At 38.7% G+C, this 19,878-nt stretch overlaps 1 protein-coding gene across 2 annotated transcripts in view; it reads right to left on the reverse strand.

Annotated features, from left to right (window-relative positions):
* Nucleotides 1-19,878, reverse strand: part of ggps1 (geranylgeranyl diphosphate synthase 1) — a 45,208-nt gene that overhangs the window by 17,807 nt on the left and 7,523 nt on the right. The window contains exons 2-3 of one of the 2 annotated variants that reach the window (XM_067422154.1): nucleotides 19,044-19,133; nucleotides 3,855-3,925 (exon numbers count right to left, since the gene is read on the reverse strand). In XM_067422154.1, the coding sequence (XP_067278255.1) occupies nucleotides 3,855-3,925; nucleotides 19,044-19,116 (144 nt within the window). In that variant the 5' untranslated portion in view covers nucleotides 19,117-19,133. Of the gene's footprint in view, nucleotides 1-3,854; nucleotides 3,926-19,043; nucleotides 19,137-19,878 lie in introns of both variants that reach the window. The other variant, XM_067422155.1, reaches the window with a different exon arrangement.

Below are 19,878 nucleotides of genomic sequence, written 5' to 3' on the forward strand. Positions count from 1 at the left end.
GTACGGGTTAAGTTATCCGCATGTATGTCTATGCCGAACCAAACCATTGTGTGTGTGTGTGTGTGTGTGTGTGTGTGTGTGTGTGTGTGTGTGTGTGTGTGTGTGTCCACAGTGTAAATGGATTTATAAAAGTACTAAATTATGTTTTGAAAATGCAGAATGTTTCTTGTGATAGGTAGGTTTAGGGGCAGGGGCTTTGTGTGTGTGTGTGTGTGTGTTGGGTAGGTTTAGGGGCAGGGGCAGTGTACACTTTGTACAGTATAAAATCCATTACGTCAATGGAGGCCAAACGGCGTTGATAAACATGCTAAAAAGTGATTGTGTTGATAGTGTGCCAAAATGGCATACGAATTGGCGTATCATACATATGCCATTTCAGGAGATCAGTCTAGCTTTGGTGCTAAAATTTGTCATGTCAAAAAAATGATAATGAAGGGGAAAACAATTATATAGGCTAAATACTATAACACAAAAACTAAATATTTATTTTTAATTGTAGAAGCAGATTTTTAATAAAGCAGCAACATATGTAGGAAAGAACAAGATATGATAATATTTTTTCATTGTACAAAAGTGTTATAATGTGACAGGCTCCAGTACTGAGCGGCACAAAGAATGATGTGCTTGAAGCAACACAGTCACAGCGCGCCGCTCCTATAGCACAGTTTATTCTTTTAACAGTTTTAAATTTCAGTGTGAAGAGCGATTCCTAGCGCTCTATTCTCCTCATATGCAAAACAATAGACCTTTATCAACTGAAGCACAAAATAAGTCAAAGAATCAATCCTGTGGCCTATTTGAGCTGCTTGAGATGAGTGCACGATGCTTTTTGCAAGGCTTAAACACGAGCAAATGATAAACTTTCGTGAAGATTCAGCACTGGCCCATTCCATTGACTGTCCCGAGCGACTTTAACAGGGTCTTAAAGGTCATTTAAACGAGAATGAACGCGTTGGTGAGATTGCGTAGACTGAGATTGAGGGGAAATGAGTGTGTTAAAACAAATGTGCCTCTTAAAGGGATAGTTCACTTTAAAATGGAAATTCTGTCATCCATTACTCACCCTCAAGTTGTTTCAAACCTGTATGAATTTCTTTCTTCAGCTGAACATGAGGGAAGATATTTTGAAGAATGTCAGTAACCAATCAGTTAACTGGAGCCATTGACTTCCATAGTATTTTTTTTTCCCCTACTATGGAAGTCAATGGCTCCAGTTAAGGTGTTTGTTTTTACTAAAATTCTTCAAAATATCTTCCCTCATGTTCAGCTGAAGAAAGAAATTCATACAGGTTTGAAACAACTTGAGGGTGAGTAAAGGATGACAGAATTTCCATTTTAAGGTGAACTATCCCGTTTAAATATATAAATAGCTTACATGTATCGATTTCTAACACGTGGCATCGATGCATAATATCATTGGACATTAGATAGATGCATTGTTATACCTCTATTATGCATATTTAAAAATATATCATATTACAATGTCTTAAACGGAAGTACAATAAAAATAAAATAAAAACACTATTGCATGAATGAAAATCTAAAGAGAAACATAGGCAATAGAGTTAAAGAGTCAAAATTGCACAGTGCATTAAAACATGTTTTCGTGCCTGTAGGGATTTGTAGGGCTGGGCGATATGGACAAAAACAAAACAAAAAAAAAACTATTGTGTTGGCTGAATGGCAATTATACAGTATATATTTATTTATTTCTATTCGTATATATACTTTTTTTTTTAAAAACAATCCTGCTCAATGTTGAAGAATAGAAGAATACAGTGAATATAACCCATGCAGTCATATTGTGCCATTCACAAAGCATGTGTACACGCACAAATTTGTGTGTGAAAATGTGCATATGAACGATTTTAACAACAAATCATAAATCCACCAAATATTTCATAATATTTTTTTTCTTTTAAATGTAAGAAAAAATAAATATAGGAACAACTGAAACCACAAGTACGCAAAAAGAACTTGCTGTGCAATCACTGCGCAAATAAATCACGCTATTCGCGAGCAGTTGGACGCTTGAGTTTATTCGCGCGTGACATTCGCTTCACAACAGATGTGAATTTGCATCATGGGAGGGGCTTCTGCCAGACGGCTCATCTCATTGTGAAATGGCTGCCATGGATTGTTTTAAAATACGACGACTAAGCTCCATTTGCCGGCTTTAACTACCTTTGAGGGTGCGTTCACACTTGTCATGTTTGGTTCGATTAAAACGAACCCTGGTGCGGTTGCTCGGTTAGTGCGGTTCATTTGAACATATGTGAACGCTGCCATCCGAACCCTGGTGCGCACCAAACAAGCGGACCGAGACCGCTAAAAAGATGGGTCTCGGTCCGCTTCCAAACGAACTCTGGTGCGGTTCGATTGATATATGAACGCAACACGGACCAAAGACATGTAAACGGACCAAAAACCAGACGTATAATGTCACAAGATGCCACGCATAATGCAGCTGATTTGACGACGCGGAAAGATCGGTGTACGTTATCCAAAATGAGTAACTTTAACGTTAGAGGGCAAACGTAGAGCAACGAGGAAGAGCCTCATCAATATTTGGTCAGACGAGCATGTTTCGAAAATGCTAGAAAAAACACACAAAAAGCATACCTGGCTCTTCTCATCAAAGTTCCTGTGCTGCCCATTATTAGCAGGTACAGACGACAGAACGGCTGTCTTTTGCACAACGGAGGAAATCCTGCTGCTGTTTTGAATATTTTAAACACTTTATGAGCTCTTCATGAGTTCTCAGCGGGTAAAAATAATGCCACATGTACACACATAAAATGATCGCGTTTAATCCAGCACACAGCGTTGAACATTTCATGAGCTCTTCATGAGTTCTCTGGTAAAAAATAATGCCATATGTACACGCATAAAATGCCCGCGCGTGTAATCCGCACACAGCATTGTTTTGCATGTTCGGTAAGCGAGCTCCTACGTCATATAAGCCGACCAATCAGGTTGTGAGCGTCTCCCTGTGCCTTTGGTTCGGTAACTTTAGGTTCGCTGTTAAAAATGCCCGTGTGAACGCTATGCGGACCAGGACTATTATGTTTGTTTTTGTTTTTTGGTCCGGACCAAACTAACCAAACGAACCGAACTACAAGTGTGAACGCACCCTGAGTCTCAATATGTTGAGCTCAAATTGAGTAAAGAGACTGTCTGACCTCCAAGCAAGATCCTTTTTATTCCCGTTTCTATAAAGTACCAAGATGTATCGTACAGCTCCGGGTATCCACATGATTTTGACGTTTTAATTTGTCACTACTAGAGCATCTCCTGATTGGTTAACGCGGCCGAATGTCTATTTGCCTCTTTGCGTTGACTTAACATGTAAATCCCTCGCGCTTAACGCTTCATTAGCGTCTGGTGTGAACGCACCATTACTCTGTATTCAAACTCGATATATACACACACACCGCCCAGCCCAGCCCAAATTACTTGCCTTAAAAACAACAGCTGTAGTACAGTTGAACCAAGTCGAAAAATCCTCATATTCACTCATTTTGTGCATTGTATTTGAACAGATCCACATTTAAGACCGCTTACTGATAATCTATACCATATGCGTAATAAATACATTTAACTTTCTGCATCATAAGGGGACGGAACCAAAGAGGGGCTTTGAATCTATTGAGAATCATTGGGAGTAATGGAGAACTCAAAAACATGAAGATGCATGTTTTATTATTTGTGAGAATTGCCTCAAAATACGCATGAGCTGTTGAATGATCGAGTCAATTCAAAGATTTTCATGTTCCCCACCTTCCACAACGTATTTGAACAAGTGTCAATCCAGCAGCACTGAACGTTTCTTGATAAACTAAAGTAAACCTTACCTGAAGTTTATCCTCTGGGACATTGAGCCAGTGGTTGAATGCTTGAGAGAGTTTTGTTCGGACTTGTTTTCCTATCAAAACAGAGAAAAGGGGGGAGAGATGACAAGAAATCAAAATGAGTTGCAGCGCAAACATGGACATGCCAATTTTCCAAGTTGGAAAAACACCCTATAATGGTAAAAATATCCCCACTTTTTTTATCCCCATAAATCATAGGCAGCATCTCAGGACAAGCAGTTTGCAGATTCTGGGGAATGTGACGTCACTTTTCACAGTCTCCGCCCACAAGTGTTGCTTTATTAGCATAGACCCCGCCCCAAGAGAGCCGTACACAGTCTGCCATGTTTATTCCTTATACCTCGCCAGAGCATTCAAGTAAGAAATGTGTTCTTAATAAAGCTACTAAAGTCATTTAGTCGAGCAGCGAGTGATTTTTTGTTTATCTTCTGTTGTTTGATTCGTATTAACAGCAAATATAGCAGCAGGTGCTGTATATTATCACATTAATACACAGATCTAATACACACACGGGATTTCTGTACTTGCTGCATACGTGCACAGACGGCTTACAGTGAACTGTGTGCGTTTCTGACATACCCTTGTGTGCATTTGACAGGTTAATGAAAGATTAAGGTTTCAGTTTTCCTTTGATTGAGCTGTGAAGGCTCCGCCTCTGGGGCGTGGAGCAGCAACTCATTTGCATTTAAAGGAGACGCACAAATCAGCTCATTTTCTCAAACCCAAAATTTGCCATTTTCAAAATGGTATATGAAATGATTTATTAGGAACTTTGATCTGAAACTTCAGACAAACTCTGGGGACACCGGAGACTAATTACATCTTGTAAAAAGGGGCATTATAGGTTCTATTTAATCTGAAATGTATACAAACAAAATATTTTATTTATTTGTTAACAGATCGTTCATACTTTTTTAGTCCTTAAATTAAATAATTGATTAATTTTGAATAAAAATAAACACTTATATTTTTTCCAAATAAATTTAAGTTCCCCGTTATAGGACTAATCCGCAATTTTGCACATTTCAAGTTTATTCCCGTTAATTCCCATGGAAAGTTTCCAAATCGCAGAATTTTGCAACTCTAATCATCATGATACATGAAACGAGCACTGAATAAAGTATTAATACGGTCATAAATCAATAGAACCTTTTTTTGCCTTTTAAAACACACTTGAAGGCCGAGGACTGACGAGCTCAGATTATTCAGCAAGCCGTCTTCACCAACCAAAGGCACCAAACGAATGTCATTCATCTCCATTCATGAGGCTTTCGCCTCCAGCTTCCTGTAACTCAAGCCTTCACTGAGTGAGTTACTGCAGGTCGCACTGATCTAATGACTTACTGGCAGCATCACTCCTTCACTTCGAGCCACAGTTTCCCTCTCTGCCCTTTACTAATAGAGACGGTCTCATGTAATCTGTCAAGAACATGTCAGACTCATTTCTCTATCCCAAAAGAAAATTAACATTTCAAAAACACCTTATTACTGTAATGCACAAAAAAATATTGTTTTTCGTTAGGCTTGCTGCGATAGTCTGTGTTATATCACTTGCCCACCGTGGTGCAGTCATTTTAATATTATCGAGTTAGAGAAGATGCACTACAATTAAAAACGGAAGGGGTCTGCTTAATAAAGCGTGAGCTGAACGAGAGTCGCAGTACAAATAACATGACGACCGTGGAAGATTAGGGTTCAAAGTAGACATGTGCCGGTATATGGTAATACAATAATGAACATGCACAATATTTTTATCATGGTCACTTATAAAATATTAAATCACAAATTATTCTGATATTTAGAATGCATTAAAAATACTTTATAGATTGGGTAAACCTAGCCTGATCTGCCGGCGATTTGATTTCGCCTAGCAACTCAGTCTGGAAACCTGTACATTAATTTCTACTGCTTCCATTACACTTTTGCCGGAACCAATCACAGACTGGCTTATCCAACTGTGTCACTATTGGTGGGTTTAACATGATGACGGATAGAGAAGCGATGCCTGTTGATCACGCATCTTGTGGTCTGATTGGTTGAAAGACTATCCAATTGCGTACAGAGTCATTTTAATACTTAAAGCCTTAAAGGGTTAGTTCACCCAAAAATGAAAATTATTTCATTAATTACTCACCCTCATGTCGTTGGACACCCGTAACACCTTCGTTCATCTTCAGAACACAAATGAAGATATTTTTGTTGAAAGCTGACGGCTGAGAAAGGCTTCAGACAGGCCTCCATTGGCATTCAGTACATTCCCACTGACACACTCACAAGACCCATAAAGGCACTAAAGACGACATTACAAAGTCCATCTCACTACAGTCGCTGTACAATAATTGTACCAAGCGGCGAGAACAGTTTTTGTGCGCAAAAAAAAAAAAAAAAATCAAAATAATGACTTTATCTGCCAAGATATTGTCTTCCGTGTAGGTCTCGGACGTGAACTCACCTGGAACTCGCCCGATAGCGGTGCTCCTCTTCCGGGTCATGTATTTGCTATGATTCGAACGGCGAAGCTGCGTCATATTCTCGCGCATGCGTCGAGTTCACGTCAATAATTTGGTGGATTATATCGTTATTTCGATTTTTGTGCGCACAATAACTATTTTCGTCGCATTGTAAAATTATTGTACAGCCCCTGTAGTGAGATGGACTTTGTAACGAAGTCTTTAGTGCCTTTATGGGTCTTGTGAGTGGGTCAGTGGGAATGTACAGTTTAATTTTTGGGTGAACTAACCCTTTAAGTCTATTTATTTTCAAATGTAAACATTTTTATATTTTGATCTGGACTACGTGCCCTAGATATTGTTTGAATGTTCTGATTTTTTTTATTTTATTTATTTTTTGCTCAGTCACACTTCATTATTTAACATTAGTTAATTCATTAGTTAACAAACTGACAATGAAAAACACTAAGAAATTATTAATCCTAGTTTAATGTAAACTTCAACATTTCATAACATTATTGAAATCAACAGTTGTATTACTGTATTATTAAATGGACCTGAGCTAACATTAACTTTTTTTTAACTAACATTATTAAATAACTTGTTAAAAAAAAATGTATTTGCCCTAGTAATGTTAGTTAATGTATTAACTAGCGAGATCTTATTGTAAAGCGTTACCTTTTGTTCTTTATAATTCTTTTTTTCCGTTATTTTATGTATTATAATATTTTAATCTAGTATCTTTTTAAAAACTATCGGTAGATTAATCGGTTATCGGCAAGCGAGGTCCAACCTAGCTATCGGTAAAATCCACTATCGGTCGACCTCTAATCAACACAATTACAAAAGAGTTACATTACTGACTTTAGTTAAGCAAAATTAATCTGTAACTTATTTAAAAATAATAAATAAAATTATATATAATTAATCAAATTAATTAAATGCAATCATAATACTAATTTAATAAAATAAAATTCCCACTAATGGGAAAAATCCAGAGAGTAAAGTATGGCGTTTAAATGAAGTCAAAAGTCGCGCGCACGAAAACCACGAGCACGCGAATAAACCCAAGCGCGCAAAACAGACCCACGAGAGGAAAATAGCAACGCGAGAGCGCATCTGTGCACCCGCGAGAGCGCATCTGTACACCCGCGAGAGCGCATCTGTGCAGCCGCGAGCGCATTTGTACACCGCGAGCGCGCGAAACAGTATTTAGGGGCGGAAATGAATACTAGCGCAAGCCCCTGCTGCCTAGCGCGCACAACTGCAAATGAGCGCTCGCGTGACTACCCAACACTCGCTCGCTCCTCGAGTTGACTTTTGACACTTTGAGGGCGGGGCAATGACTTTTGTCTTCCCACCTGTGATTGGTCATTTGTTTAATCAGTTTTACTCTTGTTTAAACATGTAGCAGGACTAGGACAAGGCACGTTTTAAGGAACCATTATGTCCGACCCTGAGTAGGTAATTTAATTTTTAAGTCTTTGTGTTTCGAGTGCAATATATTCAATATATGAAATTGTATTGTACAATTTCGAAGGTATTTTGTTTACAATCATCTTGAATAGTTTGCATAGGACCTTAACACCAAAAAAGATAAGCTAATTTAAGATAAAGCTGACTAACCCATAAATGTAGGATGTTAAAGGTTATTTTTGACCTACATTGACAATATACAGTAAATAAATCATCGCTGAGTAGCATTTCTAGCTACTTAACAAAGCTAGTATGCTAATGTATAAACAAAGCAGCGTAAATGCATCTTTGTGATTTATTTATCTGACACATGGTGCTGGATGTTCCGCTTGTGCCCGTATAAGGTCAAAGAGCTCTTGCAAAGCCTGGGTGATACCACCCATTGGGCCACTGAATCTGCATTAACGACAACAGCTGGGGCAACAGCCTTAGTCCTAATGGGTTGTTATCATAGCGCATCAAAATCCAGTGTTTTGTATTTTGCGTACGTGAGTTTTTGTTGTACATGTCTATTAAAAAATAAAAATAAAAATATGTACTGTGCTAATTAATTGAGATTTCTTACAGCTCTTACAGGTTGTTGGCCTTGTCCGTTTCGTTGCTTCTATTACTCTCCCCTTTTTTGTAAGTCGCTTTGGATAAATGCGTCTGCTAAATGATTAAATGTAAATGTAAATGATAGCAGGGGGTACTTGTATGTGACTGGACAGGGCCTCCAGAATATACAGCTCCTGACGACACAGAAACTCCAGATAATCTAAATCCAGTGGTGTTGTGCTGAAGGCCTGTTGCAACTTGTGTAAAAGATTTGCCAAAAAGTGGTGTCTTAGCTATTGACAGAACAAAGAATAATTAATGAGATGTTAAGATACCATGTCACTTTTGTGATAAACACACTTCAAAAGTTGAAAGGGTTACATTATCTCTACTCATCCTTTGAGTCCAGGAAAGTATTAAAAAAAAAATAGATAATGAGCATCAAAGTTTGATTTTACTTACTAATTTCCCTATTTCAAACATGGTCTTAGTAGTACATCTATCAAAATTATTTTCTTAATTGTTTGCATATAGGATGACAGAAAACATCAAAACGTCACTTTTTTTTGTTTTACACTTTTTACAGGGTCACATAGACCATCAGCAGAAAAACGCTTTCAGTGATGTAACCCTTAAGTTTCACTAATGCCGTTTGTAATGTGTTCTAATCATTTTATAAACGGCATTACGATAATAGCAATAGGGCAATAGGGGTCGGTGCTGTGGTTTGAATAAATTACAAAGATTGCATTTACGCTGCTTTGTTTAGTACATTAGCATACTAGCTTTAAGTAGCTAGAAATGCTACTCAGCGATGATTTATTTACTGTATATTTTCAATGTAGGTCAAAACTAACCTTTAACATCCTACATTTATGGGTTAGCCAGCTTTATCTTAAATTAGCTTATCTTTTTTGGTGTTAAGGTCCTATACAAACTATTCAAGATGATTGTAAACAAAATACCTTCGAAATTGTACAATACAATTTCATATATTGAATATATTGCACTCGAAACACAAAGACTTAAAAATTAAATTACCTACTCAGGGTCCGACATAATGGTTCCTTAAAACGTGCCTTGTCCTAGTCCTGCTACATGTTTAAACAAGAGTAAAACTGATTAAACAAATGACCAATCACAGGTGGGAAGACAAAAGTCATTGCCCCGCCCTCAAAGTGTCAAAAGTCAACTCGAGGAGCGAGCGAGTGTTGAGTAGTCACGCGAGCGCTCATTTGCAGTTGAGCGCGCTAGGCAGCAGGGGCTTGCGCTAGTATTCATTTCCGCCCCTAAATACTGTTTCGCGCGCTCGCGGTGTACAAATGCGCGCTCGCGGTGTACAAATGCGCTCGCGGGTGCACAGATGCGCTCTCGCGTTGCTATTTTCCTCTCGTGGGTCTGTTTTGCCCGCTTGGGTTTATTCGCGTGCTCGTGGTTTTCGTGCGCGCGACTTTTGACTTCATTTAAACGCCATAGTAAAGATTCATGGCATCAATGAGAAATCAAGCCTCTTGTTTCTGTGGAGAAATGCGACCTGCACAATTTAACGCGATTCACCCACTTCAATGCAAATTAATGACCTACTGGCGGTCTTTCTCAATCGCTTCACATGTGCGTCTGTTTTCGTTTGCCCTTCACTGGCAGAGACCACCGTTCAACTTCAGTTCCTCAATGATTTCTTCCCTGACCTCTGCAAAAACTAGCCAAGAGGGCCATCTCAGCCTCGCTGGTGCAGGGCTTCTGCACACTGTCACAAAACACATCATTAAAATTGCAAGAGGACGACAGGAAAACAAGAGAACGGGGTCTGATGCTGCAGCAGTATTTCTCAGCAAACTGAATATTTGAGGTGAAAACACTTTGAAACTCAGCAGGGCTTTAAAGGGATAGTTCACCCAAAAATGAGAATGTAATGTTTATCTGCTGACCCCCAGGGCATCTGAGATGTGTGTTTGTTTCTTCAGTAGAACACAAATGAAGATTTTTAACTCCAGACATTGCGGAGTCAGATACAATTGAAACAGTCGCTTAAAACCAGCATAGAGAGAGATTTAATTCTGTAAGATGGTGGAGTTTAAAAAAAAATGGTAATAAACCAGCATTTTTATCTTACAAAATCATGGCTGCATTAAAGTGTTCCAATAGTAAGGGGTTGTCAATACATTTTCATGGTAAGATGAACTCACTCCTCCAAAGTTATCACCATTTAAAAAAACATCCATTGCCAATTTGGAAAAATAAACCTACATTATAGTAAATGGAGGCTAAGCTACATGGAATAAAAACCAATCACAAATTGTCCTTGAACAGCAAATGAGTCTTTCACAGACTCTAAGAGTTATTGTATCACTGGCTTTTGCTGCGAGTCGACAGCATGAGTTAATAATAGACACATGGTATTGTCATGTGTTCGGCATTGTGCTGACTGCAGACTTCCTGTTTGAATGCAGAGCTCTTCTGACTTATAGGATGATGAGGATGATGCTTGTACCACAAAATGAGTAGCTGACACGAAAATGTCAAGCAGTAACAGCAGCTCCTGGCAATGTGACATGCTGTTTTCTATCTATACCTGAACTCTCATATTACTCAAAGACTTATTTGTACCTTTACATATTCAAAATATAGGGATGCACGATATATCAGCACCATATCGGTCAATAGATGTTCATTTATGTTATCAGCCTGGTAAGGAAATATATATAGGGCGGTATATAGGAGCCAATTAATTAATATATTTACTTCAGATGTTTAACATGATGGTTTTGAATCGCTTGAAATATGATTGCACTTCAAAAAAGGAAAATATGGTTAATGCAACATGAGCAGTGCAAGTCTGACATATTGGCTACATAAAATTATAATGAGAGAGAACATCATTGTGTGCTTGGGACATTAACTTAAATGGTGACACTTTTGTAATCAGGCTCTCAAAAATTATATAAACATTTGGATTTAGATTTGACGGCCAACAAATCGATTGGTTATCGGCTTTCAAATATCAATAATTTATCTGTATCGGTGCATTCAATGTCATTTTTTTACATTGTCACAAGGCATAAAATTGAAGGGACTAGGAGAAGAGTGAGGTAATTATATATTAATGCTTTTGCTCGCAATGTAGGGAAGTAAAAGATGACAGTGTTAATTATTTGGGTAAACCATTACCAATACCATATGCAAAATTCACTTTTACACAGTGTTTGAACATAAGTGTGGTGGCAGTGTGTACACAACCACCCTATAATGGTAAAAAAAAATCCACCCACTCCTTTTATAGCCCCCATAAGTCATAAGCAGCTTCTCAGAACAAGCCCTTTCCATGCAATTTGACATCACATACTTAGGCCCTGCCCATGACTGCTGACAGACTCCGTCCAATTAGCATAAACCTCGCCCCTTAGTGAGCGTACACAGTCCGCAATGTTTATCTCCTCGCCAGACCATTCAAGAAATAAATGTGCTCTTATTAAAGCTACTAAAGTTAATCAGTCAAGAGCTGTGAGTGGTTTTCTGTTCATCTTCTGTGGTTTTATTCATATTAACAGCAGATATAGCAGCAGGTATTGTATATTATCCAAGCGGCAACCTCCCGCGATCTCTCGTCAAATTGTGGTTTTGGTCTATGCGGCTAATTTTGACCTTCATGACAACTGTGAGCGGGGTGAATTTGGTCCTATAGGCGACATCATATTTTTTTTTTACAGTCTATGATATAACTTTATTACACACACACACACACACGATTTCTTTCCCTGCTGTTTATGTTCACAGACATAAACGACTGTGAACTTTGTGTTTTTAACAGTTTAAGCGCAATAACACGTGAAAGAGAACTTAGTTTAATACTCATGGGACACTCCATCTGACACACAGCTTTCTGTGTGTGTGCGTCGGGTGGGTGCGCTCAGAAAACCATATATCAGAAGTTTACACGCGTATGGCAAACTTTCATAATGATTAAGAATGGCAATGTTGCGTCAGCACGATAAGAGATTATAAATCAACAAACATGAGTAACGAGGCATGAGCTGTACAGGCTCTGCCCTCTTTAGATAGGGGACGGGACAGTATGGGGGTAATATTGTAGCTTTATTCCAAACAAATATATTGTTATCCACAAATAAATGTAAAGCGATTCACAAAAAATATTTTCACAAATCAATAGAATGAGATCCACAAATATATGCAGGAGTTTCACAAAAATTATTTAGATTCACAAATAAATACAATGAATTTTTGAATAAAAAAATTCCACACATATATTTTGATGTCACAAACACACAACTCTGCCTTGCATAAGTTGCATTCATCTGTGAATCGATTCCTGTGCATTTGTGGATCTCTTGCCCATCACAGCACAGCGCGTGGATTTTGAAACAATTCTAGCGTCTAGACTCAAAATCCACAAATACGTAGACTCCAACCACAGTTTACTTAAACCAATCAGATCACGGCCATATCGTGCTGACCAATCGTAGCACGTTCTCGTGCCAACCAATCATGTTTTGGCCAGTGCCGCTGAAAAACAGTTACGACCACTGATCTTTATGCGTCATGATACAATGCCATATGCTAATCGCTGAAGTGACACTTTAAGCATTTTAAACATGTTGCGTAGTTTCGTTTGGCAAGGCCTGTAATCGGAAAAATCACAGGCTGCATTTTTTTTTACTTTGCTACCTTAAATTAAAGCAGATTTTTCAAGCTGTTAGTGCTTCCAATTGCCAAATTTGTTGACAGAAATGCTTTGCACAGTTCTGTTCAATTTAAGAGAGTAATCAATATTAAATTCCAGCTTAAAGCAGGTCAAAATAAAGTCATGCAAAATATGTGCTTATAAATGTGGAAATATTTCAGCAAATGTCATTAGTTTCCTTTAAGGCTGCTGCATAATTCTGCAATAAATTAGTGTAGTGCACTGTACTAGACATTCATCATACCATCCTGCTGAAATCCCCTTCATCTCCATAGTGAGCACTTTTTCTACAGTCATGCCATTCTTAAAATATAATTTAAACTAGCTTTCAGTCTAAGATATCAAACTATTAATATATCTGACATTAAAGCAATAATTCTCTTCTAATGTTGTTCCAAACCCATATGCCTTTCTGCTGTGAAAGCAAAACACAAAAGGAAAATTAATAATATTCACGCAGATTTTTCATTCAACAACAGTTCATAGAGAATACAGCCATGAATGTCTATAATAAACAATAACAGTCGCTCGTACTCCTTGTGCACTTTAGGGCTGGGTGGTAAATCGATTTTGTACAGTTTTTATTTTTATTTTTAGAAGCTATATGGAGTAAGGCATGTTTATATTGATATACAGTAGTTTGAGGCTGCAGAATGAGCTGATGCGGGGAAAGTGCATGAGACAATTTGTCCCAAACATGACGTGCTTTATATTAAGGGATTCAAATGAACTGTTAAGACATGTGGTTTGAAGCAGCTGGCCCTGTCAGATACTCGCACCGTTTAAGATGTGGTGCTTTCCTCAGTGCATAACTTGCATTTCACAGGTATATTCTCCAATTGTAAATGTTAGAAAGTCATGCAAATTTTGCTCAATTTTCACTGTCCGGATAGGACAAGCCTTCTGCATGCTTAAATTCAGGCTTCCGTGAACAAGCACCAACAAGATGGAGCACAATAATTCTGACTAAAATGTTGTTGGACAATAAATGTGCCAGTTTGTTGATCTCTCTCTCTCTCTCTCTCTCTCAAAACTGATCACATCCCTCTTGCCCGTAAAGCTGCCGTCCAATACTCAACCAACCCTAGACCTGGAGGTTCTTGCTAATTATAGACCGATCTCAAACCTCACCTTCCTGTCAAAGGTTCTAGAGAAGAAAGCCGCCTCTCAGCTCCACAACCATCTCAAAAACTTTGAGATATTTCAATCAGAAATGTGCTCGGCCCACAGCACCGAAACTGCTCTGCTTAGGGTGACAAATGACCTTATGACAGCTGATTCAGGATTACCATCACTGCTAATTCCCCTTGATCTATCAGCGGCATTCGACACAGTGGACCATACCATCCTCCTGGACCGCCTCGACAATACGGACTATCTGGAGCAGCACTGCAGTGGTTTCAGTCCTACCTTTCTGACAGGACTGAGTGTTATTTTGGGATAATGTGAGTCCAGGCTGCTCCCTGTTACATGTGGTGTTGTGCAGGGGTCAGTTCTTGGCCCAATCTTATTCATCCTCTACATGCTTCCCCTCGGTCCGGTCATCAGCAGACATGGACTATCTTTTCATTGTTATGCTGATGACATGCAAATATATCAAGACTGCCCCGAGCCCCTCCACAGCTTTGTCACGACTCCCCACATGTCTTGCGGAGATTAAGGCATGGATGGGAAGTAACTTCCTCCAGCTAAACTCCAGTAAAACTGAGGCACTACTGGTTGGCACCCTTCATCAGATCCACTCCTCTCCCTTATCCCAGCTCATCTTTGACGGCCAGGTCATCACTTTCTCCTCCTCAGTCACAAATCTAGGGATTCGGTTTGACCCACAGCTGACCTTCAATGACCGCATTAAAGGGGTGATGAATTGAAGAATCAACTTTCCCTTGAGCTTTTGATATATAAAAGGTCATGGTAATATAAGAATATCCTGTAAGTTTCAGAGCTGAAAACTTCCTCGTTAGTCACAGAAATGCTTGTATTTCTTGGCGCAGCAAACGGTCCTGTGCTTCATACTGACGTCAGTGCGCGATGAAACACTGCCTCTACAGCGCATCTAATCCAGTAGCCTCGCCCACCGACTCATGGAGGGCTCGTGCCAGCAGCTCAACAACAATAAACATGCCGAGGAAGATTAAGATATTGCGCTACTCCTGGATGTGGAAGAACAGTCGCTGCATAAGCTTCCTTCTGATCCTAATATTAGGAATGAGTGGTTGAACTTTATTTTTAATGAAGTTTCAGCTCACGTGGGGAAGACATGTTCACTGCGGGATCATTTGCAAACAAATCTCCGGTCGATGCTGGATCGGGATCCGAGGAATTCTCTCTCTCTGGGCGGAGCTTGCGCCAAACGTGTATGTGCGCACAGTTCGCGCTTATATTTTGCGGGCTATGTGTAATATAAAAATAATAGTCCAATCAATCGAGTGTCGATGAGAAATAAAACATTGTGTTTGTTTGAGAAAGACGTTTACAAGCCCTGTGATCGAGAAAATCATTCTGGTTGTTGCTTCTCCCTCATTCTTTCCTTTCCGTCATGTGGACTGACAGCGGAGCTGAAGCTCATTAAATATGGAAATATTATCCAATCCCACGCCCATCAAAACCCAGCATTCAGGAGAGAGCCCCAAAACCAAAATAGCCTGTTACTTATTCGTTATGATTTTTTTTAATGTAAAAATCACAAAAACGTCATTAGTTGACCTCAGACAACTACATATATATATATATATATATACAGTCTTGTTCAAAATAATAGCAGTACAATGTGACTAACCAGAATAATCAAGGTTTTTCGTATATTTTTTTATTGCTACGTGGCAAACAAGTTACCAGTAGGTTCAGTAGATTCTCAGAAAACTAACAAGACCCAGCATTCATGATATGCACGCTCTTAAGGCTGTGCAATTGGGCAATTAGTTGAATTAGTTGAAAGGGGTGTGTTCAAAAAAATAGCAGTGTGGCATTCAATCACTGAGGTCATCAATTTTGTGAAGAAACAGGTGTGAATCAGGTGGCCCCTATTTAAGGATGAAGCCAACACTTGTTGAACATGCATTTGAAAGCTGAGGAAAATGGGTCGTTCAAGACATTGTTCAGAAGAACAGCGTACTTTGATTAAAAAGTTGATTAGAGAGGGGAAAACCTATAAAGATGTGCAAAAAATGATAGGCTGTTCAGCTAAAATGATCTCCAATGCCTTAAAATGGAGAGCAAAACCAGAGAGACGTGGAAGAAAACGGAAGACAACCATCAAAATGGATAGAAGAATAATCAGAATGGCAAAGGCTCAGCCAATGATCACCTCCAGGATGATCAAAGACAGTCTGGAGTTACCTGTAAGTACTGTGACAGTTAGAAGACGTCTGTGTGAAGCTAATCTATTTTCAAGAATCCCCCGCAAAGTCCCTCTGTTAAAAAAAAGGCATGTGCAGAAGAGGTTACAATTTGCCAAAGAACACATCAACTGGCCTAAAGAGAAATGGAGGAACATTTTGTGGACTGATGAGAGTAAAATTTTTCTTTTTGGGTCCAAGGGCCACAGGCAGTTTGTGAGACGACCCCCAAACTCTGAATTCAAGCCACAGTACACAGTGAAGACAGTGAAGCATGGAGGTGCAAGCATCATGATATGGGCATGTTTCTCCTACTATGGTGTTGGGCCTATTTATCGCATACCACGGATCATGGATCAGTTTGCATATGTTAAAATACTTGAAGAGGTCATGTTGCCCTATGCTGAAGAGGACATGCCCTTGAAACGGTTGTTTCAACAAGACAATGACCCAAAACACACTAGTAAACGGGCAAAGTCTTGGTTCTTGTTATGGATTGGCCAGCCCAATCTCCAGACCTTAATCCAATTGAGAACTTGTGGGGTGATATCAAAAATGCTGTTTCTGAAGCAAAACCAAGAAATGTGAATGAATTGTGGAATGTTGTTAAAGAATCATGGAGTGGAATAACAGCTGAGAGGTGCCACAAGTTGGTTGACTCCATGCCACACAGATGTCAAGCAGTTTTAAAAAACTGTGGTCATACAACTAAATATTAGTTTAGTGATTCACAGGATTGCTAAATCCCAGAAAGAAAGAAAAATGTTTGTACAAAATAGTTTTGAGTTTGTACAGTCAAAGGTAGACACTGCTATTTTTTTGAACACACCCCTTTCAACGAATTGCCCAATTGCTCAGCCTTAAGAGCGTGCATATCATGAATGCTGGGTCTTGTTTGTTTTCTGAGAATCTACTGAACCTACTGGTAACTTGTTTGCCACGTAGCAATAAAAAATATACTAAAAACCTTGATTATTCTGGTTAGTCACATTGTACTGCTATTATTTTGAACAAGACTGTATATATATAACACATAGCCAGTTCATGACACCTTTAAGCACATTTCTAAAACTTCCTTCCACCACCTTTGAAACATCTCCAAACTCTGTCCCCTTTTAACCTTTCCAAATGCAGAGAAACTTGTCAATGCCTTTGTCTCCACCAGGCTGGACTACTGCAATGGACTTCAGTGGGATTTCTGGCAGAAATATCCAGATGCTTCAATACTTCCAGAACAGTGCTAACAGAGTCCTTATAAGAGTCTGTAAATATGATCAACTAACTCCCATTCTACACACTGCACTGCCTTCCTGTTTCATCCCGGATCGACTACAAAATCCTCCTGCTCACACAAATGCACCGGACATGCACCTCCATATCTACAGGAACTCATCACTGAAATCCTCCACCTGCACCCTCAGATCTTCAGGCCACCTGCTTCTTTAAGTTCCCACCACCAGGCTTCGTACCGTGTGTGTGTGTGTGTGAGAGAGAGATGGGGAAAATCGAGCTTTCTGCTCGGCTGCACCGCGGCTTTGGAACCAACTTCCCAGTGAGCTGAGAGCAGTACAGAGCCTGGAGTGGACCAGTTTAAAGCAGAACTGAAGACTTTTCTGTTCAGAAAGGCTTTTATACGTGTTGATTGTTTGTATTATTCTTTCTTTTTACATTTTATTAATTTGTTATTTTTTTCTCTTTTTCCATTGTTGCACTTTGAGATTCTTCGGAATGAAGTGCGTTATAAATGAAATCTATTATTATTATTATTATTATTATATATATATTTTTATGAAAGTGGCCATTATAATGGGATAATCAAGTGTAGGCTAATAATAATTAGTCTGTGCTACGTGGATTAACCCTTCCCCCCTTTATTGTAATATTACAATGTCAGAATGTAATGTGAATTTAACTCCCTTTTTGCACACATAGCCTACATTCACGCATGTGACTTTTTAATAAATAATTATCCAAATAGAAAAACATAGAAAATACTAATATACTGTACATTCAAACCAAAATGTATTCAGTCAACATTCTCACATTATCAGTTTATTCACTATAGTTTAGAAAATGGTAATAAAATATGACAAGAGCTCAGAGATGGAATACAAATCAACCAATCAGCTGTTAGATTTAGCTACACAATTATATGAAACATTATAGGAGTGTCTGAATCAATTTTGGTTTGACTGTATAAATCGCCATTTTACCAAAAAATATAGAGATATGACTTTTTGGCCATAATCGCCCAGCCATACTATGGAAGTCAATGGGGTCCATCAACTGTTTGGTTACCAATATTCTTCACAATATATTTTGTGTTCAACAGATCAAAGAAAATCATAAAGATTTGGAACCACTTACAGGTGAGTAAATGACAGTATTTATTTTGTGGTGAACTGTCTCTTTAAATTGTGTTAAACTGATACATAACCTAAAATTAAAAAAACAACAAAAAAAAAACACTCAGCTTCTGCTTGAGTGCCATAATCACCATGCTGCTGATTGAAAGAAGCCAAGTGAAGACTTGTCATGTTTTTCACAGTAGAAAGCCAGTTTTTGAAAGACATGATGGGGAGTAAAATGCATTTTTTTTCTTTTTCGTGAGCTACTCCTTCAGCCCCATTGTACATGAAGACAAAAATAAACTACATGTGTAATGCCTTACCTGGCAGTTGTAACAAGTACTTGTACGGTTCCAGAAGAATCCTTTCAGAAGTTGCTCTTTTTTCTCCATCCATCCCTCCGTTTCAGAAACCTGCTGAGAGAGAGAGAGAGACACAGAGAGAATGAATAAGGTGACCCCTCAGAACGTCTCATAGATAATCTGACTAAATGCACAGCCAATTATTCTTGGCGGAGTTATTAATTCAATTTGCTTTACTTCCTGGTAAACACCTAACATTATGCATGCGGTGTCGGGACACCGTAAACATGGCATAATTTGTTCCAGGACACGTGCAATCCTATTTTAATAGAGCTCAATCTAATTTACTCTTGAAATAAATGTATGATACGGTTTAAATAAGTGTAAATACAATATATTTTGCACTGATAAAAAGTTTGGGATCATTAAAGAATTTTTTTTTGTTGTTGAAAAAAGTCTCTTCTGCCCACCAAGGCAGTTTTCTATGTGAATAGTAAAGTGTAATATATTCCTGTCATTACTCAAGTCTTCAGTGTCCCATGAGCCAACAGAAATCATTCTGATATGAGAATCTGATGCTCAAACATTCATGATTATTATCAGTGTTGAAAACAGTTCATATTTGACATATTTGGGGGAAAAAATGGTTGGCGGACCAAAAAGGTTGTCCCTCGTCTCTTAATGAGTCATGGGTGCGTTTTGGGTGAAACGTGCAATAAACCAATCAGAGTCTCATCTCCCTTTACCTATAAAACCCAGTTGCGCTCGCACCATGGAGGATTCACTTTTCACATCACTATAAAAATCACTATTTACATGGAGGAAAGCCGGAACGCTTCTCCAGAGAGGAATCCTT

This window comes from Pseudorasbora parva, chromosome 17 (genome assembly GCF_024679245.1).
Source record: "Pseudorasbora parva isolate DD20220531a chromosome 17, ASM2467924v1, whole genome shotgun sequence".
Taxonomy (NCBI): Eukaryota; Metazoa; Chordata; class Actinopteri; order Cypriniformes; family Gobionidae; genus Pseudorasbora; species Pseudorasbora parva.